This window comes from Stegastes partitus, unplaced genomic scaffold (assembly GCF_000690725.1).
Source record: "Stegastes partitus isolate 25-593 unplaced genomic scaffold, Stegastes_partitus-1.0.2 Scaffold2, whole genome shotgun sequence".
Taxonomy (NCBI): domain Eukaryota; kingdom Metazoa; phylum Chordata; class Actinopteri; family Pomacentridae; genus Stegastes; species Stegastes partitus.
Window position 1 is genome coordinate 694,072 of NW_007577733.1, and position 25,181 is coordinate 719,252.

Below are 25,181 nucleotides of genomic sequence, written 5' to 3' on the forward strand. Positions count from 1 at the left end.
TTAAATTAGAATATGATTAGAATATCCTCTATAGGTGGACAATTTGCATCTCTGTAAATAGTTGTGCCGGATGTTACTCATATTCTAATTTCTGACTATAAATAAAAGGTCATTTGCAGACTGTGACCCCCACCCACAGCCTCCACTGGTTTTAGTAGTAGTAATAGTAATAGTGGTAGTAATAGTAGTAAGTAGCAGTATCAACAATTTCCCTGAGGTTCATACCAAAGGGATCAATAAAGTTGTCTCTCTATCTATCTAGTAGTAGTACTCACAGTGACCTGAGCAACACAACACATGCAGGGCTGCTGAAAATAACCCCGTCTTGCAAGACTTATATTTAGAAACTGACACTAAGTCCTCAATTCAACTATTTCTATTCCAGTTTCTATTGATTCTATCGCTTTTCTACACCATCATTCCAGTTCATTGTTTTTATTTGTCCAGTTTCTACTAATGCTGTAGATTTCTATGCTGGCAGTTTGTAACATTGGTAAAGTTAGATTAGTTTAGATTAGATTCAAATTTATTGTTATTGCAGAGCACAAGTACGGAGACAACAAAATGCAGATTAGCATCTAACGTACAGTGTGAACAGGATTGTGTGAACAAAGTGTGTGAATATAACAGCTGTACACAATAAAACAATAAAACGTAACACAGCAAACATTTTACACTACATACTGTGCAGCTTTGCACATTCCCAGGTCAATAATTTGCACATTCCTGCACAATTTGTACAGCTGCCTCACTTCAACAACACAGTAAATATCTGTATTGCTTTTGCAGCTGCAGCTCTGATTTGCTGCACATGCTGTTCACTTGGCTTGCAACTCTTTCTTTACATTTTTGGGCGTGTCATAGTTTACTGTTACGCACCAAAACACCAAGTCAAATTCCTCATATGCAATAAGAAATTCTGATCTCTGAAGTTTATTTATTGCTTGCAATCTATATTTTTCAAATTTTGTATTGTTCTTTGCTATTTGAGTGTGTGTTTGTGTTTTATTTGCCAGTGAGTGTAGATATTATAGTATTTGTCAGGCGTCTGAAGCCTCTCTGTGTTCTTGATGCCACGAGGTGCCTGGCACTGAGATCTTTTAGAATCAGGGCCAACTCTTATCTGATCTCTCATTATTTTTTTTTATTTATTTTGCCAACAGCCGCCCATCATTTCCTGTGTGTGTGCGCCCGTGTTTCTGTCTGACTTGACGCACCAGAGACCTGACAGCAGCCGCTCCGGTCTGTCTGCGCGGAGACACCCTGCGCTGCTCCGGCCTGCAGGCAGCCGCTCCGCCCGCAACCAGGAAGCTCACTGGAGCCGCACGTCTCCTCCGAGTTTGGACGATGGTCGCCGGCAGGAGTTTCTGCTGAGCCCCGACAGCGCACAGACAAAGAGACAGCCAGGGGGGGTTCGCTGTGAATTCAACGGGGCCACACAGGACGGCGACGCCACGTACTGAGTCAAGACAACAACCAAACCGAGTTGCAGCCGGCAGCCGAGCGGTGGAGTCGATGTGAGCCCGGCGATGATCAACTTGGTGGAAAGTTGGGAGAGACGGCGCGTCAAAGGAAAAGATTCACGGAAAGTGATGTTTTTTGGAGAAGAGTTTGGTGTAAAGGCAGATAAACGGTAGTGAAAATGTGCGAAGTGGCCATGGAGGAGCGGGAGAGGGAGATCTCGGACATGGAGCGGTGCTCCTCGGTGGCGGAGAACGGGGTCATGCTGGTGGTGAACCACAGCCACGTCCACGCTCCGCTCAGCGTCGTGCTGGCCACCGTCCTCTACTGCGCGGAGTTCATCACCGCCGCCGTGCTCAGCAGCATGTACCACAAGACCGACGATGTCATCTGGATGGGCCTCACCATCACCTTCATGCTGGTGCCGGCGGTGCTCATCCAGCTCACCCTGACCTTCATCCACAGAGACCTGGGCAGGGACCGGCCTCTGGTGCTCTTCCTGCACCTGCTGTTGCTGGGGCCGGTCATCAGGTGGGTCCGGGCGGGGACACGCAGGGAGGAGAGGCCCGGTCACTGCACACACTCTGGTCCTGCACTGTGTTGACATTCAAGTTAGGAGATGTGATTTGTAGTGAGTGAGGGCAAACTGCTCTGTTGTTATTATTTGTAAACAATTGGCAGTTGTTTTGTAGAGTTTTCCTGGTTTTTAGAATAACATAATATCTAGTGAATTCACAAAAAAAGGTATTAATTTACATGTTCACCACAACAACAGGCATATCTTAAAAATAGCATCCTCATCCAAGGTTCAAGACCACACTATTTTGACTTTTTTTGAATTAGCAAAAAATGTAAATATTTTACAGATTAGACTTTTTTGAAAGACAAACGATGTATGTTCAGAACAGAAAAATAGTAAATCTTTTATACACTATTATTTTACGGATTTTCTTCTTTTTGTCAAAAATACAGATAATAATCGTAATTTTTTTGTTTTACAAAATGACACTCTCTCTGCTGTACTTAAATCAGCCAAAAATCACTTTATTTTACGATGATTTTCTGTTATTTTGAAAGGAAAAATATGTAAAAGTTAAAAATGAAAATTAGTTTTTTTTACACAATTTTACAGATTTTTTTCTTTTTTGTTAAATTACAAATGCTATCATGTAAAATCACAAAAAGTATTAATTTAAATGTTAAACTATAAGTGACGTCCACACGAAAAATCGCACTTTAAAGTATTACATTAAGTTAAAAACACTACTTTGAATTTTTTCCCAAATGATTTCAAAGCTATTTAAAGACTAGCTAGGCCACTATCATCCAAGAAAAGACCTGAGATGAAAATGTACAGTGTCTAGTGGTCAGAGGGGGATTTTGCCCCAGTTTACCCCCCTCCCTTTTAACCTCATTTAAAAGCACAGAAGAATCATTGAGTGACTTTTTGCAATGGGTCTCTGTAAACCTTCAGTACTCTTGAATCCCATTACCTCATTTTCAGGCATTTGTCCCTCTTACTGCACATGGAATTTCCACTTTCCGTTTGTAGTGTAGCACAGTTGAAGGAGTGCAAGTTGACATTTATGGTTGAGTACATAAAACCCTGCTGCAACATTTTATTATAATGAATCTGAGTGGAGCTGCAATGGTCCGGCGATTAATCGATTAAACTTTTCAGTCATTTTTTGGGGGGAAAAAAAGAACTTGATGGGTTGTGAGGATTTTTCTTTTACATATATGTTAGAAGGCAGAATAACTTTGGCTTCTGGACTGTTGTTGTACAAAAACAAGACACAATGCTGTGAAAACCTACATTCCCCCTAGTTTCTGACATGTTAGAGACAAAACTATGTAAATAATTCAAATTTGCTGCCCGACATCTTAGTGGTCCGTCTTCAGTCAGGTATTACAACGGGATGCACAGCTTCCGCTTTCCATTGGGGGTGCAGGAGGATTAATGGGATACAAATTGACAGTCTGCAGAGTGCATTAAAGCCCTGCAGGGATCTTTGAGAGCCAACATGACGCTGCAGTAGTTCAACATTATGGAGCCAAATTATTTAAAAATATAGGATGCTGTAGTGATCGACTGATTGGGAAAACAACAGGAAAGTACGCTCAGTTTCCAGATTCTTAGTCAAAAACTAATGCCACAGTTCTGTAGTAGGTCATTTAGGGTGGTTTTATTGAGCCTGGCATCAGAGATATGAATGGGCTGGACAAGATAAGAGTAGCTTCCATCAGTTCAGTATGACTCAGTGCAGTATTATTTGTAGCAATATTGTAGTGTTTATGGTGGTATTGAACTGACAGTTGAGTAAATATCATTGTTTTTAGTAACTCTGTGTTTTTTTTTAGCACTCTTTTGACTCCTTCCAATGAAATCGTGTTTTTAACCTTGGTAGCATGCCCACGTGGTGTTTTTATATGCTTGAATCATGAATGAAATAAGCAGTCAACGCAGTGCCACAGCATTTCCGCCTTGAAACTGCAGCATATCGATGACCATTTCAAAAACACAAATTCAGACTTCCGGGGTTTCACATGTAACACACCTAAAGCACCAATCCTGTCAGTTTGCATGGTGGCACTTTTCTATATCAGTTTTCTTCTTTAGAATCAGTTTCAGGTTCAAACATTTATGGCTGAATTACTCCAATATAACAACTTGAAATTGCGTAGTGCAGAGTTTAGTGTTTGAGCAGCATAGTTGGTGAGCTGGCTGGTGTGCATGAGCTGCAGCGAGTGGTGGAGTGTTGAGTGGAGATAGAGGCAGACACTTCATAGATTGTTGAGGAACTAACATTGTAGAGTTTTAATGGAAACAACTTTGATAGATGAGTTTTTGGGGTTTTATTCAATGACCATAGATGGAGTAAAGTCAAGCCTCCTGAAATTGAAGAATTGCTGCTTTCTTGTCAAATGTTGCCTTAAAATAGGTTTTGAACATTTGATTAAAAAAGACAATACACAGCCATTGGCTCTGCAAAGTTGAAATGGGAATTTATACTTAATTTTTTCACATTTTCTAGATTAAACTATATTAATCTACATATGAATTGATAAAATAACTGACTTATTGAAACGGTATCTGTCGATCTCTTGCCGTTTACTGTTGCAGCGTTGTGAGAGCACAAAGACTGCAGATCTCGCTGTCAGTAACTGAATCACACTCCAGATGGAAAGCCTGTCCAGCATGACGAACACGATGGATGACTGAACATAACAACCACCCACATCATCCCCCATGCTGAACAGGGACTGACATCAACACAACTTCCTGTCATGTCCCTGATCTTTTAATTTGAAATCTCCCTGATGGTGTGGATCTATATCCCCACGGGGAGGACTTTGAAGCCGCTACGTCAAAAGACTCCTCAGAGCTGGTGTCCGCCCTAGTAACATATCCTTCACACTCACGCCCCGTACACCCCTAAGCTGTATGACCTCATCTGAAGGTAATGGCACCCAAATGCCTTAGTCGGACAGTTGATCCATCATGGCTGAATCAGCTGGAAGAGATGCGTTGAAAAAGGGGTTGTAGCCGTTGCCGGAAAGGTTTCTAGAAATAATACAGCTTGGTTTTATTCTTGGAAATGAGACAGAGCAGCACACGTAGATGAAAGACGCAAACAAGTGTTCCTTTGAAAGATTACAAGCTTTGGAAAGGTTGATTCAGTCTAAGGGAGGAGTTCTGTTTAAATACTGTCAGATTGCACCTCAGCGTCATTTGAGATACCTGTTTGGCGAACCGTGACTCATGTTAAAGGATGTAGGTGGAGACTTGTACTTAAGCTCTGCAAAATTCAAATCCATGCTTCCCCGCCCGCCTCCTCTCTCTGAACTTTGATTTGTCAACAGGTCGCCCTGGGCGATGCAATGAATTTTACAGTACTATTGTAAGAGTTAATTAAAGGGTGTGTTGTTTTACAGGGTAAGAAACTAACCGTCGTCTTTAGTTGCAGTTTAGCTGCCATAGAGAGAATGTTTTGCAGAAGAAAGTGTAGCTATGAGGCACATGGTTTGATTTATGGCTCAGTCCAGTGTATATCAAAACCCATTTGCAGATTTCAACAAAAAAAAAAAGACAGAAGAATCCCAGAAAACCCTTTTGTTAGGCCGTTAAAAGAAACAGAAGGTAATCTTCAATGCTGAGCGGACTGTTTTTAGTTTTGTTATTGCATTCTAGGCTCATACAATTCTTTCTTCACCAGCTGTGACGAAGGAGACTTGAGCCAAAATGGCTTAACAAATCGACACTGTGTCACACATGTAAAGAGTGTTTGCTTCAATGTTGAACCACCCAACAGATTCACAGTTCCCACTATAACTGGAGCAAGGTCACGGCGTGAGGGGTTCAGCCCTTCTGTGATTATTTATTAACACATCAGAGATAAAGCCGCATGAAGCGCTCATATGACAGTGGGGTAGACCACAGTGTTAGCAATAGTCACTGTGGTGGTAGATTTAGTGATGACATGTGACTTTACTTAACCTGCAAGAACCACATTCTAAAAGTCTTCCTACTGCCAAAAGAGACACCTATGAATGACTGTTCATCTCATGATTAATCACATGTATGCTCAAAGCAGAAGTAGCCGATCCAAGTCACAGACTCGCTGTACACCTGCCCCTTAATGTCCAGCATGCAGCAGCACTTGCTGTGTAAAATAAAGAAGAAACTACATATTTGTAAAGAGGGATGACATAATTGGGAAAATGGCTTAAAATGAGAACAAAGAGAAACTGGAGCAGGAGAGAAACTGTGCTTCTAGTACATGACGTATATCAGAGAAATTATATATATATATATATGTATAAATAATTTCATGCTGCTCACAGTTTGCTTGCTTAGTTTACTCACTTCCTGGATGCCTGATCTCTTATTTTATCCCATAAACACAACATCTGAGCTTCAGACTGCATAAAATACACTAGAAAAAAAGACATTTATTAGTTTCTGACTTGGAGAATGTGGGAGAAACGTTAAAATTCCCACAAAACTGCTGTATCTTGGAACTGTCTCTTTTAGAAAATAACATTTTTAGGTTGTTCTATGTAATTTCGCTTTGACACCTAATCTAATATCTTTTCATTCCTGTTGTCTGAGCCTCCCTTGAACCTGTTTGGAGCCCTCATGGAGCCCTCCCACTTTGAAAGCCTCCGCTGCATGCAATGCATTAAAAATGATTGCATGCCGAATACATAAATAAATAAAAATCTATCAACTGTTGAGATCGTATGCAAACTCCCCATTTTGAATAATGTTTTTGCTTCAGCTAATATTTTGTGCAGAACGTGTTTGAGAAGGAGTGTGTTCTCCGGTTCCTGCACTGCAGCCAACCGACTGCAATTTTACAGCATAAGAAATCTAATAAATAGCTTTTATTCTGAAGTTTGCAAGTAGAATCATAGATGAGGGAGTTTTACTTTTACTTTCCAAATGTCACCCTGAGCCGTTTGATAGAAACGGGCTGTGGTGTTTGACACGCTGACTTGGAAGTGGTTTATGTTAAATCAGTCTGCCAGAGGAGCATCAAAGAAAAGAAGAAATACCTGCCTAAGAAAGTGAGCACCTTAAACCAAAAGCAGCTGCATCTGTCGGCTGTTTTCGATCCTGTGCACGTCTCGCCTCTGCCTAAGAACGCTTTGCTCGTACCAGTGATTTAAAAGCAGCAAAGGCCATGAAACGGCGTTTAGTCTGCGCTGCCATGTCGGCTGCATCTGTTACTCTACAGTTTTAATGTCTCGGATGCTTGTAGCGCAGCAGCGAGTCCACAAAACAAACACTCTGATTGTTGTTGCAGTGCAGTTCATCCTGTTCTGTTCTTCTGTTTCGTCGCCTGTTCTTCTTCTTCTGCTGCTGCTGCTGCTGTAAACAAATCACCTCTGCTGCTGCTTGGCTCAGATGGGAGGTTTCCTGTGTGACTTAGGGATGGTGTAATTGCTGATCTTGTGGTTGCACACTGAGACACACCACTCTGACATCAAAAGAAGAACTTCAACCCATACTGTTGACAGATAATAGCACATGACTGTCTATTGTTTCAGTTGAGACAGTCAGCATAAAGACTTTTAAGGACACAGTTGTGTGATCAGCTACAGTCTGGACCATGTCTTGACTTGTCTCATTAAGTATGTGATCCTGTTTCAAAGCAATGACAGAAACTACACCTTTACTCTGTCAGCCCGGACTAGTCTCAGCACGCAGAGCTTCTTGTTGTGTATCTCTTTGACCTACAAACTCCTGACGAGGCCCTGTCAGTGGTGTAATCCCAAGTGACCAAAACAGGACGATCTTGCTAAAGAGCTGCTGAAAGAATTTCCTGAACACTCAAAGAGTATCAGCATTTCTGAAGCCACCCGACTCGCTCTTAAAGGCAGTTCCTCTTCTTGTCACACCACGCTGCTGCATTTACACACTAAGGGAACAGATTGCATGTTTAGACCGCAAATACCGAGCAGCAGCCCGTGTTTCCTTTTATAAATCCATAAGGTGCTGCCTTGGAAGTCAGCATATTGATCCTCTTGGCTAATGCATTCATCCGTCATGCTGTTTTTTTTGTTTCCCTAAGTGAAATTCAGTCTGCTTCTCAGCCGTTTTAGAGGCTCCTAAGGGCACGCTGGCTCCAGTTCAGTGCTATCACACTGCATCCTGAGCACATTGTGCTGCCAGATTTCCAGGCAAAGGATATTAGTAAATCGTGTTTTTGTGCCTTCTGTGTTACCCCGTGGTAGACCTTGCACACTAAAGCAGAATGACCCTCATCTGCCAGCCGCTATTGGTATAAAGAATTAAAAAAATAAAAAATACATCGGATGTGTGCTTGTATTCCCTTGAATCACCTCAAGGTTTTCCTGCCACCCTGTAAAGTTTGGGTCAGACACAGTTCAGGGACAAATGTGGAAGCTTGGATCCATCCCACGCTGCAATGTAAGCAAAAGGAACATTTTTCCTCGGAGCAGCAGCTGAAGCAACAGGGCCTGAACTGCATTCCAGCACAGTGATGTGAGATTTAGTGCTGCAGCGGGAACCCTGAGAGGGCCGGGGTTGTGTGTTGAATGCAGATGTGCGGCACTTTGAGTTTCAGGCTGTTTTATTGACATTTTAATTACGATTCTGACACTTTCTTGGATGGCAGGTAGAAACTTGCCCATCCAGTTCAGGTGGTTTAGGTTTGAACACATACACTGGGCTCCCATGAGTTTTTGTGGTATTTGGGCCTCCAGGAACAATGTGATTTTAGCACCTGATTTTCTTTATCTCCAAAACTTGTTGAGGATTCAAATACTCTTTTATGCTATCAGTTGACGCTGCTTGTACACAAACACCTTTCAGTGTGACCAAACACAGAGCATTTACCTTACAAATCTCAAGGGAGCCCCACCCTGAGCTTTTTGAGCTAATCCATTCATGCCTGAGGGAGCTGTTTTCTTTCTTCCGACTGCCCTCTGGTGGAGCCTCATCACTGTGCTTGCGTTTGTGTAGCTGTGATTTACAAAGAAAGGTCTGTCTATTGCGCGGTGTGAAATTTTTGAGGTTAATATTTTGTCAGTGACAAACAGCTAATTGTCAGATTTTAAGTTCCTGAACTGAAAACAAACCGCAACAACAAATTGCTGATGCATGACCCCCCCGTCAGTAATACTTTGCTTTATCCTTCCCATATTTTTGCTTTATAGCTTCCATTGCCCTCACATATTCGCACTGTGATGATTAAGTGTTGGCATTACAGCACAGGAATCATAATAGCTCTATGTGGTGTGCTGGATTTTAAAAAAAAATAACATTGCACTGCCCTCTGTTGGCGTCAAAGTATAACTTCCGTCTCCTCTCGTTTCCTTAGGTGTTTCGAGGCCCTGGTGGTCTATTTCAAGGCAGGTAAAAAGGAAGAGCCTTACGTCACTATCTCCAGAAAGATCAGCCTGAAGAAGGGACAGGGGACGCCCATGGAGTGGGAAATCGGCCAGTCGGAGCGCATCCTGGCCATGCACAGGAACGCCTTCAAACGCACCGCCGTCATCCAGGCCTTTCTGGGCTCCACGCCTCAACTGACGCTGCAGCTGTACGCCACCATCCAGGAGAAATACATCCTGCCCATAAGATGTAAGACTCACTGAGGGGTCAGGCTTAAACAACTCCCAAAAAGTCTTGATCGTCTTTTTAAAAAATCACTGCTTTACAGGGTTTTATTCTTTGTAAGGTTAAAATTCATCTAAAAATGGATAAAGAAATGGTTTCCTTTAAGGCTGGCTGCTCTTTAAGACTTCATCCATCCATCTATTATCTATACACCACTTAATCCTCACTAGGGTCGTGGGGGGCTGGAGTCTATCCCAGCTGACTTAGGGTGAAGGCAGGAGACACCCTGGACAGGTCACCAGTCTATCACAGGGCTACACTTAGAGACAGACAACCAAGCACACTCACATTCACACCTACGGACAATTTAGAATCACCGATTAACCTCAACATGTTTTTTGACCATGTGGGAGGAAGCTGGAGAACCCAGAGAGAACCCACACTGTATGGGGAGAACTTGCAAACTCCACGCAGAAAGATCCCGGTGTCCTCACGGGACGCAAACCGGCGACTTTCTCGCTGTGAGGCCACGGTGCTAACCACCGAGCTACCTTGCAGCCGTCTTTAAGACTCATCGCCTTGAATTATTACCGTACAAATGAAGCTGCCAGTTTTACTGTATGTAAATGTAGTAAACCAAACGTGGAGGGTTTTAAAATGGAGAGAGTGTTGTGTCATAACAAACCGAAACAGCAGCAAAACTAAGACTCTAAAGCTGAAAAAAATCTTTCCATGAATGCAACATCAAGAGTTTACAGTCAGACTGGCAGATCTGTGAGGCTGCATGCTAATGTTAAACAGGTGTGATGTTTACAGTCATAGTTTGGTTTGTTAGCGTGTTAACCTTTGACATTTAGCAATAAGCACAGTGCAGCTTTTTCACCTGATGATGGCGCTAGAGGTAAAATTATGTGAATTCATTCTGACGAGTGAATTTCATGGCAGTCGGTCCAACAGTTGGTGCAGATGAGTACCTAGAGTAAATCAATAAATATGAACATACAGGGCTCAGTGAGTCTGACACCACTACTGAAGATACTTCTGTTTTCTTTTTTATTTCAGATTTAATTTGAAATTACAAGTTGTACGTATGAGGTTATCAATAACTGAACTGGGGAAACTGTTTATGGATTTCAGAATGTTGTAGTTTGTGCTTTAATGACAGCAGCCGTGGAGCTGCGTGGAGTGAAACCTTTGTTATCCCAGCAGCATCTAACAGTGTTTCAAAGAGCTTCTTGTCAGATTAGGAATGTTTGGCCCTCTCAGTCTTTGTCAGTGACTGTGGAGGAAGTTAATGACACTCAGCGCTCTTTGGTCCTCTTTGGCCTTTAGGGTGAAGTCGAACAGGTGGAGGTAAAACCTCCACAGGCTAAAATCCTCCCGCCAGCATGTTTTGGGTTTTATACGCTGCAGTATAATTCTCTCTCCTGTTCGTCTCCTCACATACACCTTCTTTTACTGCCACTCATCTCACACTGGGATTCATCAGTAAATAGGACATTTTCCAGTCATTGTTTGGGCTTGTTTCCTCTCATGGGAAGTGGTTTAGAGACCTTCTTTGTCCTCTGTCACTACTACACAGCCTACTTCAGACTGGAGTCTTCTGTATCTAATGAAGCTGCTTTTTTAATCTATCATTAAATAAACAAAGCTTTATGTATTGGCCTTCTGATAGTGTGTTCACTTTTAGTCTGCCGGATTGTGCTTTGGATACAACCGAGCCAGTTTCCACAAAGTGTTTCAGAACTCTGTGCACTGCCCCCTTGGAGACCTTCGGTTTAGTTCTGACTTGATGCTGAGAAAGGCCCTCTTTGCACAGAACAACAATCTGACTTCTGACACTTTCACTTAGTTCTAATGTTTCCTACCATCCCTGTGTGATTCAGTGAGCAACACTCTGCTGGAAACTTGGGGCACAGCCATATTTATACCAGGTGAACAATGGCTGCAGGTTGATTTACTTCAACAAGCAGATCAAATCCGCTCAAGTGTCATGTTGCAATGGAAAGATACAACTAAAGGAAGTCTGAAGGAGTTAACATGGTCACTGCTACGAATCTGCACAAATAGTCATTCTTCATTTTGCATATCACTGCTTCTTGTTTTTAAATGTTTCTAAAGCCTTAAATTGTCCTCATTATTTCCATGTTTACATTAAATTTGCTAGATTTTCCATGTGGTCTCAGATTGTTGAACTACAGTTCTGATAACTTTGAGACCTTTAATGAGAAGACATTTTCAAATAGTTTAATGCTGCTGTTGGTATTTGTAGACTCTAACATTTGACTTCTCTCTGCATTCACAGTGGCTCTGATGATCATCACCCTGATCTCCATCACATACGGGGCTCTGGTGTGCAGCGTTCTGGCCATCCAGATCAGATATGACGACTACAAGGTGCGGTTGCGCCCCGTGGCGTACCTCTGCATGATAGTGTGGAGAGGTTTGGAGATCGCCACCCGGGTCACGGCTCTGGTCCTCTTCAGCACGGCTCTCACTCACTGGGTGATCCTCGTTGGCATCATTAACCTGCTGTTCTTCTTCTTCCTCCCCTGGGGTGAATTCTGGGCCAGGAAAGGCTCGTTAACTGAGAACGTTGAGAAGAACTTCTCTAAGCTGGGCACCACCGTGGTGCTGTGCATGTTCACGTTGCTGTACGCCTGCATCAACGTCTTCTGCTGGTCGGCGGTGCAGCTCGACTTCACCCATCGAGAACTCATCGACAAGAAGCAGCGCTGGGACCGCCTGGCCATGTACTACAGCGGGCGCTTCCTGGAGAACTTCCTCCTCATCACACTCTGGTACTTCTTCAAGTCAGACTTCTACGAGTACGTGTGCGCCCCCATGCTGGTCGTCCAGCTGCTGATCTGCTACAGCCTGGCCGTGATCTTCATGCTGCTCTTCTACCAGTTCTGCCACCCTTGCAGGCGCCTCTTCAAGTACAACGTCCACGACTGCCTGCACTGCGTCTGCTGCCGTAAAGGGAAGCGCGGCGGAGAGAGCGGCAGGCGGGGGAATCTGCCGCCCTCGTACTCCACCGCTGCCACCATGGTGCTGGCGCCGGAGGAGCCGCTACAGCTGCTGGACCCTCACAACTCACAACCTGTCGACCTCACCGGTCAGCCAGGAGAGCGAGAGACGGACATCGTTGATGAGATAATGGAAGCAGCCTGAGAAAAGCCTCGTGAGGAATTTAGTGTATAAACTGGTGCAGAAATGCATCTTGGGAATAGCTAGTCATGGTGCTGGTGCTTCCTCTGAATGAGGCTTTGGGTAGTGAAACACAAAAAAACAACAGGTTTTTGTGTTTTAGTCTCAGTGAAGACGATGTGTTAGAGAACAAATGTTTGCCTTTTTTCTTCTAAGTGCACAAAACTTTACTCATTTATGGCTCTGAGAGGGATTCAGGCTAACTACTGATGTCTTTATCGAGGGTGATTGCATACACTTGGGGCACCACGAGGCCCCGGTATACCAAAGAATGTAGCACGTCGAGATATGCAGCAATGCACAAAGGCCGCTGTTGAGAGAGCAGCACTGAGCCAGGTGTGGGGGAGATGTGCCAAGAGTGTCTGAAGTGACCGAAACACTGACCAGGACACCCAACCTCCCAGTTTACGTCCTCTCTGGGTTTTCTCACTGCGAAAGCCCCTTGTTGCACACATTTCCATCTGCACTAAACTTTAAATAAAAAAAAACACTGTAGGCAAGAAAAGGTCAGAAAAAAAGAAGATTAATTTATCTTCCTCATACCCAGCGGCTGTGATGAATGCCTTGTGTTGTTCACTGTCAGATCTGGTTGCCTTGGTTTAAAAAAAACAAAAAAACAACAGGTTTTAGTGTTGTGGGGGGAAAAAAGAAACACCAATAGGTGATGAGAATACTGTGGAAAAACGGCTTCTGCGGATCATATTCGTGTGTCCTCTGTGACTTACAGGTAATTCAGAATTAATCTTACATTCGATGCTGCGTTAACAAGACTGACACTGAATGAGCTTCTTCTTTATTAAAGTGCTTTTGCTTTTTTTTTTTAATGTTTCATGCTGTTGGTTGATACACTGCCTTGACTACTGTTGTATTACTTGAACAATAAATAAAACAATGTCAAAATACCTTCACTTTCTTCCCTTTTTTTTCTTTATTTTATCCTAAATTAAATAAACTGCACACCTGTTTCCTTCCCACAAGCACAATTAAACGTGATTGTTTAATCCAAACTAATTGCGTAAGTGACCGCAGGGTTAAATTTCCCATGTTCACGGATACTTCCTCATTCCTGGCGGTAGGAATGTGGTCATTCAGCTCCGGGGAGGAGGGGCTCATCCTCTAAACTTCCCCAATAACGCAATTTCACTCGCTGCAAGACAAGTTTCCTCGTGGCTCGTCGTCATTACACCTGCGCGGGGGGAGGGAGGAGTCCGAGCAGCAGGTATAAAAACAAGAAGCGCAGGTAAGCTGAAGATGCAGGACAGCTGCTGCTACGGCTCCAGGTAACGTGCTCAACATGGGGAACTGGATTATCAACAATGGATTTACATCCTTCATGCTGGTGAGTTCTTCATGTTAACATTTTTTGTGGTCGGATAAGAATTTACGCACAGCTTCTGTGCGTAAAATACCGAGTGTCAGTGTCCAAACTCTGTAGTCCTTGGAATTAAACTGCGTTTTTTTTCATGGTGGAAACATGATCCTTGGCTGTGTTTGCAGGTGGTCTGGATGGGCATCAACATCTTTCTTTTTGTCTGGTTTTACTTCTTCTACGACCTGGGGGATCAGTTTTTCTACACGCGTCATCTTTTAGGGGTGAGTACAGAGACTTAAGGCTCAGAAGACATGTCACATGTTTGTTCTTTGATTTTATTTAATGATGCAGGAAGCACTCATCTAAGTAAAGCTATCAATATAACAGTAAACCAATACTTCATCACTGCATTCACAATCATACCTGTGTACTTTTTTAGCAGAACAAATGCTCCTGTAGCTGACATATTCCTGGATGACATTACATAAACGATATTTAATGGTTTAATTGCTGAGCTGAGGTTCCTTAACTTTCCGTCGGGGCCCCTTCAAAGGTCTCAAGATAAATGAGGGTTTCTGATGATTGATAGGGCAAAATGGAAGAAAAAAAAACACATTTCTGTTACCCAAACTTAGATATTTTTTTCTGTTTTAATCTGAGCCTTTAGTGAAATAATGACAAAACCTTATATCTGTGTGCCTTAAATTGTTATTTAAATTAAGCTAAAGTGCAAAATTTGAAAGGAATATTTCTCTATGATTGATCTACTTCTGAAAACAGGCCCTATAATTTTATTTTGTGAACATGAAAAGCCAGAAAAGTTGGACAACACTCCCCCAATCTGTATCGGCATATAGTTTTATTTATTGTGTAATCTTAATCTGTAAATAAACTGTAGCTTTCAGATAAATACAGTAGAAGCAGATTTAAATAGAAATAATCCGTCAAAAAATTACCTCAATTGTATTTAATTATAGCAAATGCATAGAATTCCTCTACTGCTTTTCTTGAAGTCAGACTTACATGCATGCATATGTAATTGTTATTCCAGTCTGCCCTGGCCTGGGCCAGAGCTCCCGCAGCTGTCCTCAACTTTAACTGCTTGCTGATCCTCCTCCCGGTGTGCAGGAACCTGCTGTCTCTGATCCGAGGCTCCTTCGTGGTAAGCTCACGGTGTTTACATGTCACAGCGGGGCGAGGCACGCTGAAATCATGCTGTCATTATCTCTTAAAGGTCAAGTACTCCCGTGCTGACGACCAGTTTGACTGCTGCACATCCAGGAAACATCTGTGATATGTTCACACCAAGCTTGTGTTCTTTTCATGTTGTGGTATTTATATACTTGTTCTCGTAGTTTAATCATAGCGACTTGACTTGCTTGGATTCCTTGAAGACGTTTCATCCAAGAGGCTTCATCAGTTCTGACTGACTAGTTGGGAGTTCCGCATACTTCTATCCTTAAGGAGCCATGAACACTTGAGTTTTGGTTTCGTTAGTGCTCCCCCTGCCACAAAGGGGGTCGTTAGGGTCTTTTGTGGGTAGGTGTGACTGTGGTTTCATCTTCCTGGGGAGAGTTCTTAGGATTGAATTGTAAACAGGTGAGAGGTGATGCCTCACACCTCCACCTCTGTTGAGTGATTGTCTTTCCAGTTTAACATAGATGGCCTCTTTCCCTCCTCTCTCAAACAATCTGTCCCCTCCTGGCCAAAATCTGGACATTATTATTATTATTATTATTATTATTAGTCACTCAGAACTGATGAAGCCTCTTGGATGAGAGGTGAAACATCTTCAAGAAACTCAAGTAAGTCCAGTTGCTACGATTGAACTACAGGAATAACCATGACCTGGATGACTGAGAATCTTCAGACATATTTATATATTTGTTAAACATATGTGTGTATTTCAACCTCAGAGAGTGACTTTTAATGCTATGAAATATTTTATATATTGTTTGCCGAAATTTTTCTGCTGAACAGAAGTTCAGGCCAGTCGGCCTGATGCAGTTTTTTTTGATGCACTTATGAATCATCATTTTGAATATTCACCAAGAATTTTGAACAAACTGGAATAAGTCTTTAGATGTTGTTGTGCGCGCTTGACTGCAAAATCTGACCAAAAACTGAACAGTTCATATTTGTCATTATTCCACCTCCAACATCCGGCTCTATTAATAGACACAGGTTGGCTTGCTTTCTGTTGTGGAAAGAGGCTTCTGCCATGTTTCACATTTCTTTCCTTTCCTTGTCTTTGCAGTGTTGCAGCAGAACAATGAGGAAACAACTGGACAAAAATTTGAGTTTCCACAAACTGGTGGCGTACATGATTGCACTGATGACAGGTGAACTGATGCATGCATTTTGCCTTCAGTCTTATCTTTCTTCTGAATGCTTTCCAAAAGATGGTTCAGCTGTCCTTATCTTAAGCAGACCTTAAACAGACAATATTCATAGTTTCAGTCAAAAGTTGTGATTGGCTTTGTTAAAAACAACATTGTTGTTAAGTTGATTTCTCTGCATCTTATTTTGCTGCTGCTGTAGTTGTAAATTTGAGGCGAGGTGAATGGTTGTCCCCAGCAATAAATGAGAATGCGAGAGAGACAACGTCAAACAATTTAGGGAAACTGATCGGGAGTTTCAAAAATGCATTCTTCAGCCCTGCACAGCTCTCGTGCTTTGTTTACTATCCTGCACACTGTGCAAACATGTCTGACCTGCAAGATAAGCTGCAGGTGCCTCAGTTATCAGGAAATGTTCTCAGGCTGACACAGAAACAGATTTCAGTCCATTCTCATGGTGCGTCACAAGGTGGTAAACTCATAAAGTCAGAATTATGAGGAAAGAGTGGGAGCCAGACAAAATCTTAAACAAATAAATAATGGCTTAGGGTGTATTTAACAGAACTTCCCTTCAGAGATAAGCAAAGATCAACTTCAGCACCGCAACATTCGACAACTCATAGATTTTTGCAGTTCTTTTAAACATTCTAGCAGAAAATCAGTTATGTGGAAAACATGTCTTTACTTTTATTTGCTAAAAACCCAAGCATACATAAAATGTCCATATACAAGAAAGTAAGAATTGAATTGAGGATGTTTCATTAAAATATATTTCTTTCTAAACACAAAGCATTATTTGGGACAGAAACAAGCATAAATCGAATTGCAGTGACATGTCTCCTCTGTGTGTTCTGACAGCGGTTCACATGATCGCCCACTTGCTGAACGTGGAGTGGTACAACAACAGCAGACAAGGTGTTTATGATAATCTCAGCACAGCTCTGTCCAACCTGGCGGACACAGACAACACCACCTACCTGAACCCAATCCGCACAACCAACCTCGTAAGTCATCCACAGATTACAACAAAACTGTCATAGTAAAATTTAACAAACCCCCAAATGTGCAGTGAAAACTTGGGTGCGGAATTCCAGTCGATGGTCAAAATGAATTCATGTATAAACCTTAGAAATAGCGTTTAGAGTGTGACACAGAGCTGTAGATTTTTGAAGGTTTAACAGTGGAATGGCCACCTTTAGCTTACATTGAAAATTAAGCAGCTATCTGATAAACGTCAATCAAAAATATAATTAATTTAAAAACTTTAAAATGCAGAGGAATTAAATTAGAAAGTGTCACAAAGTACAAATGAAAACTCAGAAAACATCGAGAAAGGGTTAATTGTAAACGTAGCAGAGTAATAAAATAAAAGATGTAGGCACACTTTAAAAAAATAAAACTTAGCAAAAAAAATTAAACAAAAAGCGTAAATAGTACGCAATTTGATTGATTTTTATTAAAGTAGTAAAAAAAATTTTTTAAAACAAAAAGTTAAAAAGTATTCTTAAGCAGCTTGGACAGTTAAAAGTAATGCAAAAAGTAATAAAATAGTTAAATAATGTTGATAAAGGTTAAAGTGAACAAATGCTTGAGATAACTCACTTAAAGCATGGCTTCTATTTGACATTTTAAGCTTATACACCTTTCAGACTGTTTGCTAGGATTGTGGATAAATTGTTAAAATAATTAGCCAAATTACAAACACAACTTGCTGATAGTATGAATAACCTGTTCAAAGTATTAGAATTATGGTAATTGTAAGCTTACATTTAGGCTAAAATCATTGAAAGTATGGATTAACAGTTAAAACTATTGCAAGTATTTCATTTAAAATGTTGACATTGTTGGCTTAAAGTACGGCTACCAGTTGAAATTGTTAACTAACTGAATGGGCAAACAGTTGGAAATGTTTGCTAAGAGTAGGCTATAGATAAACTGAATTATTACCTAAAAGGATGGATAAATGGTTAAAACTGTTAAAAGTATGGTTTAAAAAAAGTTCAAATTGTTGGCCTGAAGTATTGAGAAACAACTGAAATTGTTATGAACAGAAATAGCTAGCTAAAATTAGCAGTAAATAGTTTGAAAGTTGTAGCTAACAGTACGGCTAATGGTTGAAGATTGTTACATAACAGTAAGGATTAACTGTTAAAAAAGGAAGTATTAGATAGACATTAAAACTTAAAACTTATCTCTATAGCATTGTCTTAGCCCTGGAAGATAGAAAAATACAAATATAGCTCAGACTTGCGTCAATAAATAGCTATATGATTTATAAAAAAGTGGTGGGAACCAGTGCTCTAAAGAACCAGCTCCTTAGAATTGTATTTAAGCAAAATTTTTATGTATGACATCATAATGCTACCATGCTAATTTTAAAGTTGTGCCACCTTATTAATTATCTTAGTTTACTGTTGTCATCAAGAGAACCTCAGGATTGAGAATAGCCAGATGAAAGGCTATAATCCTACGGGGACATGAACTGCATTTTTTTGCCATTGTATCCCATTCCTGTTAATATATCTCACTCAAAATCCTAGACATCACCCTCATGGTGTGGCATCAACAAAGTTATGTGGATACATCATCTGGAAACCTTTTCGTTTAAAATTTTGTGTCAACCACTCAAGCAGATGTGGAGAGTTTTCCTTCATAAAACTTGGCCTGCTGGTGGTGCTACAGAAAAAACAACAACACAGGAAATCACCAAGTTGCTATCATTTTGTGGCCATCCATCATACAGTTATTTCACAGAAAACCAAAACTGCTGCTGTTTGGGTGTAACTTGAATGTCACAATATCTGGAGGCCAAAATAGACAAAGCAAAGTCCGTGTAGTCACGCCTTGAATGTCTTTAATGCTCGGCTGGTGTTGCTGTTGTGAAAGAAACCTCACGTGTTTCTTCTTGTGTCTCAGGATCCGCAGCAGATTCCCACCTACTTCGTGTTCACAACCATCGCTGGCCTCACGGGCGTCATCATCACTCTGGCGCTCATCCTCATCATCACCTCGTCCATGGAGGTGATCAGACGCAGCTACTTTGAGGTCTTCTGGTACACGCATCACCTCTTCATCATCTTCTTCGCGGGTCTCGTCTTTCACGGAGCCGGGTACGAGACACATCTCGGCTCTTCTTTTCTCGCACTGGAACGTTGTTGTAGGTTCTGCAAACAGGTTTGACTTGTGCTTCTTCACTGGCAGGCGCATTGTGCGGAGTCAACAGACGACAGATCCACCTCACAACTTCACCTTTTGTAAAGACCGCAGTGACGACTGGGGAAAGATTCCTGAATGTCCCGTCCCTCAGTTTGCAGGAGGGTTCCCGCAGGTCCGTCTTTTTCCATTTCAGTTAACTTTACCTGCGACAACTGCTGCTACAATATAAGCCTCTCAAGTGAAATGTCAATAATTTAATCCCATTTCTGCTTGTTTTTCTCAGACCTGGATGTGGGTGATCGGCCCAATGATTCTCTACATTTTTGAACGAGTGCTTCGTTTCATTCGTTACATGCAGACAGTCAAATACAGGAAGGTACGTTTGATTGATTCACCATTCACCCGTTGGATTGTTTTCTACATTTTCTCAACGCGTGTGCTTTGCTTTCAGATCGTGATGCGTCCGTCCAAAGTGCTGGAGCTGCAGCTGGTGAAGAACGGTTTCAAAATGGAGGTGGGTCAGTACGTCTTCCTCAACTGCCTGGCCATCTCTCAGCTGGAGTGGCACCCGTTCACCATGACCTCTGCCCCTGAGGAGGACTTCTTCAGCGTCCACATCCGCTCGGCCGGAGACTGGACCGATAAACTCATCGACATCATGCAGAAGCTACCAGAGGGAGCACAGGGACCCAAGTAAGTCATCCTTTGCAGCCAGCACAATGTCTTTGCTTTTGCAGCGAACACTGTTGTTGGAATTTTGTTCTGAAAGCAACTTTTTTTATTATTTCTATTTGATTTTTAAGGGAAGTTTATTCCTTTTTAGGCAGGATTGGTATTTTATGCACTGTAAGGTTTTAGCAATTTTGAACTTTTTTGCCTGCTTCCACTTTTTCTGGGCAAAAACCTAAACCAATCGGTAGCCATCTTGGTAACAACTCTAGGCAGCTATTTCAGATTTTCAAGACCAGGTTCCTGTCTAATTGAACAGAAAGAGAGCCAGAACTACCATTTCAATGGTCACTGGCGTATGGTATGTAGACTAGCCACTGCTAAACCTTCAAAGCTGCCTTAGAAGCTTGGTAGCTTTGTCCCAAAACTAAGTTTAAATAGGCTTTTACGACACGTCATACCTTTACCACTCAAAATTTCCTGACAGTGCCACAACACAATTTTGGTTGAATCTTTCCATGTTCGGCTGTTGTAAAGCAAAAAAAAGGCTTTTTGGGTGAGGGGACAAGACCTCTGCTATAGATTTCTATTAAGTGGTTTGTCTCTTCCTTGTAACACCTCTGCTGGAAGGTGACACGAATACATGACTATTTAATAAATACAGCTAAAAGTATACAATTCTACTAATGTATTCATCACACATTTGAGTAATAGAATAATAGGTACCACCTGCAATGTACAACATTTAAATGAAATGAAAGCCATTTGTCAAACACGGTGTTTAACTATTAGCTCTTTTTGATGGAAACTGTGCTTACTTTAAGTCAATTTTATTTGTATAGCGCTGTTTACAACATATGACATCTTACAGTGCCTAACATAGTGAAGCATAGACCTTCCAAATTTCAACTTGAAAAGAAAAACAACACGCATTCCAGCTACATCCTAATGTTTTCAGTGATACAGAATCTAAAATACAGTCACAAAACAACGTCACTCTTATGTTGTGTGGTTATTAAAGTCCACAATAAATCTTTGTTCGTGCCTCTTTAAAACGTAACATCTGTGAAAGGATCAAATTCCCCCTGTCTGACCTTTTTTTTTTTTTTTTTCATTTTACTGGAATTTCCCAAACTTTGGAGGGATTTTTAAAAAAAAAATTGTCCAAATGTATTGAATAAATGACCTCTTAATCAAGCTATACGTATGCAGTTTTCACCACTTTGTAAAGAGATGGATTACAACATGCCAGTTCAGAGACAAGCCTCACCATAGAAGACCCACTGATCATTTCGCACAGTTTTATCAGCAGATGGAGTTTAGCTCAGTTCAGTTGTTGAGGAACTCTTCAAGTTTCCAATTTATGTATTTTTTCTCAGCACTTTAATGTCTCTTTGCCATCATTTGTTTGCTGAGTTTTGTGTCTTCCCTCAAAAAGGCACTGAAATCTGTCCTGGGCTATAAGCGGTATGATGTGGTATGTGGCACTGGTCCATGATACATTCTTGTCCATATAAAAATAAATGCTAAGACTTTTTTAGTCTTCCGTTTTCTAATGTTGGGAATGGACTGTGACCCTTACATCAGACTGGAAGAGCTTCAGGTCATATCATCTATGCAAGGCTGTGATCCCTGTGGGGATGAAAATACAGTATGTTTAAACTCTATTTGCTGTCTGCCATGTGACTCCCACATAAAAAGAGTTGCAGTACTAAAAATGTGAGGTAATGAAAAAAAGGATGGCTTTGTAAAGTTTTTTTTGGTTATTGGACTAAGAATTTACTCCTCATAAATGACGTGCGTATTTGTTGCAGGTGCACATTGATTTAAAGCTGGAGTTTAGGACTTTGGCATTAAATGTACATCTGTTACATCCAAGTTCTTGCCTAAAGAGTTCACACACTGCTGGTGAAGCATATCAGCGCCACATGAATCTCTCTGTATTTTATAGTTTACCAGAGTTGGTGTCTGGTGTCTGTGGCTGAAGAGATAAACAACTGTAAGACAGAGACTGAGTATTCAACAGCAATTAGCAGTACGGCAGGAAAACCTAGGAAGTATCCAAGAAAGATTTCTGAAGCGTTACATTAAAAACAAACGACTAAATAAATAAATCTGGCATTCAGAGGACAGATTATAATCTAAAAAAAGAAACCTTTTGACAGTGAAACATACATCTTAAGCACAAGTTGACTGTACCAAACGAGTTTGATATATGGGTAATTAAAATTTAAATACTGAGAACCTTTGTCTTGCTGTCATTCAGTTGTAGAAACTCTTTGACATGACATGTGACAGAAGATGTGTTTTGCTTGGTCTCAAGTAGAGCTGCTTGTCATCAGCATAGCAGCGATGAGGAATGTTTAATTCTCTAAAAACACACCCCAGTGGGAGCAATGAAATTAAAAAGGGCCTACGATGAAGCCTTGAGGTACACCACAGGAGATAATCCAGACACATTGTAGTTTGTGTGTATGTTTTTGTTTCTACATCTTTGTCTCTCATAAACTGGCATCTCCAACCTGTGGACTTCTTATTTAAAATGTTTTGGTTGTCACCATCAGTTTGTTTGTCCTGATAGCTGATTTGATTTCTTGTTCATCCTCAGAATGGGAGTGGATGGACCTTTTGGCACAGCCAGCGAGGATGTGTTCGACTATGAGGTCAGCATGTTGGTTGGTGCCGGCATTGGCGTCACCCCCTTCGCCTCCATCCTCAAGTCCATCTGGTACAAAATCAAAAACGGCAATTCCACACTGCGCACCAGGAAGGTAAGAACTCAAACAATCGGTCTGTTTCTCACATTTAAACCTGTAGATCTGTATCACTGCTTTGACAAACTGCTGCACTTGATTGATGTGAGACAAGACCTGCTATTGTCTTTTTAAATAAAGAGTTCTGTGTGTTTTAGCAAGACGCCATGTAAGAGGACGAGTCATCGGCAGCGTGGCCTGCTCTTTTGTAAGAGCACCATTGTTTCACATGCCTGCATCTGCTTCCTGGTTTCAGATTTACTTTTATTGGCTCTGCCGAGAAACGCACGCCTTCGAATGGTTCGCCGACCTCCTGCAGGTGTTGGAGAGGGAGATGGAGGAGAGAGGCCTGGCGGACTTTCTCACCTACAACCTCTACCTGACCGGTTGGGATCAAAGCCATGTATGTGTGTGAATCATACGTTCAAAGTCCAGATGAACAGTGAGAAGTCACCTCATGTTAAACTCAGCTGTGTTGTGTCTCTGCAGGTTGATCACGTAAAGGTTCGCTTTGATGAGGACACAGATGTGGTCACTGGGCTCAAACAGAAAACTCACTATGGCCGACCGATCTGGGACAAGGAGTTTGAACAAGTCCGCAAAGAAAACCCAACGTAAGACACAATCCTAATTTTAGAAAATACAAAAATATCTTCAGTTCCCTGTTGAAATGAAATCAATACATGACTACTGCTCTGAACCACAGAGGGAGAATATATTTAGATTAAATCCTGAAGCCAATGTAAAAATACCTTGTAAGTAAAAGTCCTGCATTCAAAATGCAAAGTTTCAAGTACTCCTCTGGCATGAAAAGGGGAAACACTGACATGCTATGTGTCCTAGTACTTAATTTTATTTAGATATATTTTACTCACTAGAGTCATTTGACCTGAAATTACGAGTTATGTGATTGTTTTTTAAATATGATGCATTATTCACGTAACAAAATCTGCTTATTGGATTGAGTTTTTTTTTTTTTTTTTTTAATCCCAAAGTACAACTTGCTTTTTTATGCAAATTGACTTTTTGAAAAATTTACATTTCTTGTCAGTTTTTTTTGGTTTAATCAGTTTACACACATGTATAGAAACATGTTTTCACCCTGTCATAATGGGAGTAGAAGTATAAAGTAGCTGAAAATGGAAGTCATCAAGTTCCTCACAACTTTGATTCAGTTCAGGATTTGAGTAAATACTCAGTCACCACAGCCCACAGGCTCACTTTTCTCATTTTAACCTGACTTTCTGTCATCAAACTCTTCGTTTTGTTTTGGCTGTTCTCAGGTCCGTGGTGGGAACTTTCTTGTGTGGCCCTGTGGCTCTCGCAAAAGTCTTGGAGAAGAAATGTGCCAAATACTCAGATGTGGATCCTCGCAAGACCAAATTTTACTTCAACAAGGAGAACTTCTGAGCAAACAAAAAAAAAGTCTCAGCACGTCGGATTTCTGAAGGACAACAATTAGTGTGGGATTTTTGTCACTACAGACTATCGGAAGTTAATGATGATGACAAAGCTGCCAGACAGCTGGTGTGACAGGAACGGGTGTGTTTTGGCACTTTAATCTATACGGCTTCTACTAAAGAGGCGTGGAATGTTGTTATTTTAGCAGTACTCAGAGACTGGCTCTCTCTCTATTTAGATTCTAGCCTTGTATTGTGATGAAATCATAAATCTTTGTGGTTGTATAAGCTATGATTACGTAGCCGTTTTATTTTAGGCTGCATTCCTAATGAAGTCTTCCTAGTTACTGAACAAGATTACAGGAAAGAATTTTAATGTTACAAGGTCACATGGACCTCAATTTCTTGTGTCATGACACCCGCCTCAGCGTACTAAAATGTCAAGTGTTGGATCATGTGGAAAACTGATTTTTATTTTTATTGCACAAATACTACCTTAAATTAAAGCAGTGTGAAACTGGATGTTCTTGTCTGAGTGCATACATGGAACTTAACTACTGGTGTAGCTCAGTTATGGCTACAATTATTTACTAGAAATGTCCAAAAACTGAAAAATCCCCAAATTCATGTCTTCAAAATGTTTTGTTTTTAAATCAAGCCAATCGTCCAAAACTCAAAGAGCAAATCACCAATTTAGGAATCTTTTTTCCTTGGGGGGGGGAAGAAAAAAAAAAGACATATCAATTATATTTTTATAGTTGGGGCTGCAGGGTGGCGCAGTTGGTAACACTGCTG

At 41.2% G+C, this 25,181-nt stretch overlaps 2 protein-coding genes across 2 annotated transcripts; both read left to right on the forward strand.

Annotated features, from left to right (window-relative positions):
* Positions 1-1,202: 1,202 nt before the first annotated feature.
* xkrx (XK related X-linked) lies at positions 1,203-13,659 on the forward strand. Its single transcript, XM_008275615.1, has 3 exons — positions 1,203-1,992; positions 9,312-9,571; positions 11,853-13,659. Exons 1-3 carry the CDS (start codon positions 1,643-1,645, stop codon positions 12,719-12,721), a joined length of 1,479 nt encoding a protein of 492 aa, XP_008273837.1. The 5' UTR covers positions 1,203-1,642; the 3' UTR covers positions 12,722-13,659.
* Positions 13,660-13,978: 319 nt separating this feature from the next.
* nox1 (NADPH oxidase 1) lies at positions 13,979-24,908 on the forward strand. Its single transcript, XM_008275624.1, has 13 exons — positions 13,979-14,096; positions 14,255-14,350; positions 15,121-15,231; positions 16,327-16,411; positions 17,267-17,412; positions 19,325-19,518; positions 19,610-19,736; positions 19,848-19,940; positions 20,016-20,257; positions 22,842-23,004; positions 23,243-23,389; positions 23,476-23,600; positions 24,270-24,908. Exons 1-13 carry the CDS (start codon positions 14,052-14,054, stop codon positions 24,394-24,396), a joined length of 1,701 nt encoding a protein of 566 aa, XP_008273846.1. The 5' UTR covers positions 13,979-14,051; the 3' UTR covers positions 24,397-24,908.
* The last annotated feature ends 273 nt before the right edge of the window (positions 24,909-25,181 follow it).

Bases quoted from the DNA above. Each gene is read 5' to 3' on its own strand.
- xkrx (XM_008275615.1), top strand. From the start codon at position 1,643: ATGTGCGAAGTGGCCATGGAGGAGCGGGAGAGGGAGATCTCGGACATG. The intron at 1,993-9,311 runs GTGGGTCCGGGC...TCGTTTCCTTAG, and splicing joins TTGCTGGGGCCGGTCATCAG to GTGTTTCGAGGCCCTGGTGG. The intron at 9,572-11,852 runs GTAAGACTCACT...CTGCATTCACAG, and splicing joins ATACATCCTGCCCATAAGAT to TGGCTCTGATGATCATCACC.
- nox1 (XM_008275624.1), top strand. From the start codon at position 14,052: ATGGGGAACTGGATTATCAACAATGGATTTACATCCTTCATGCTG. The intron at 15,232-16,326 runs GTAAGCTCACGG...TTGTCTTTGCAG, and splicing joins TGATCCGAGGCTCCTTCGTG to TGTTGCAGCAGAACAATGAG. The intron at 19,941-20,015 runs GTACGTTTGATT...CTTTGCTTTCAG, and splicing joins AGACAGTCAAATACAGGAAG to ATCGTGATGCGTCCGTCCAA.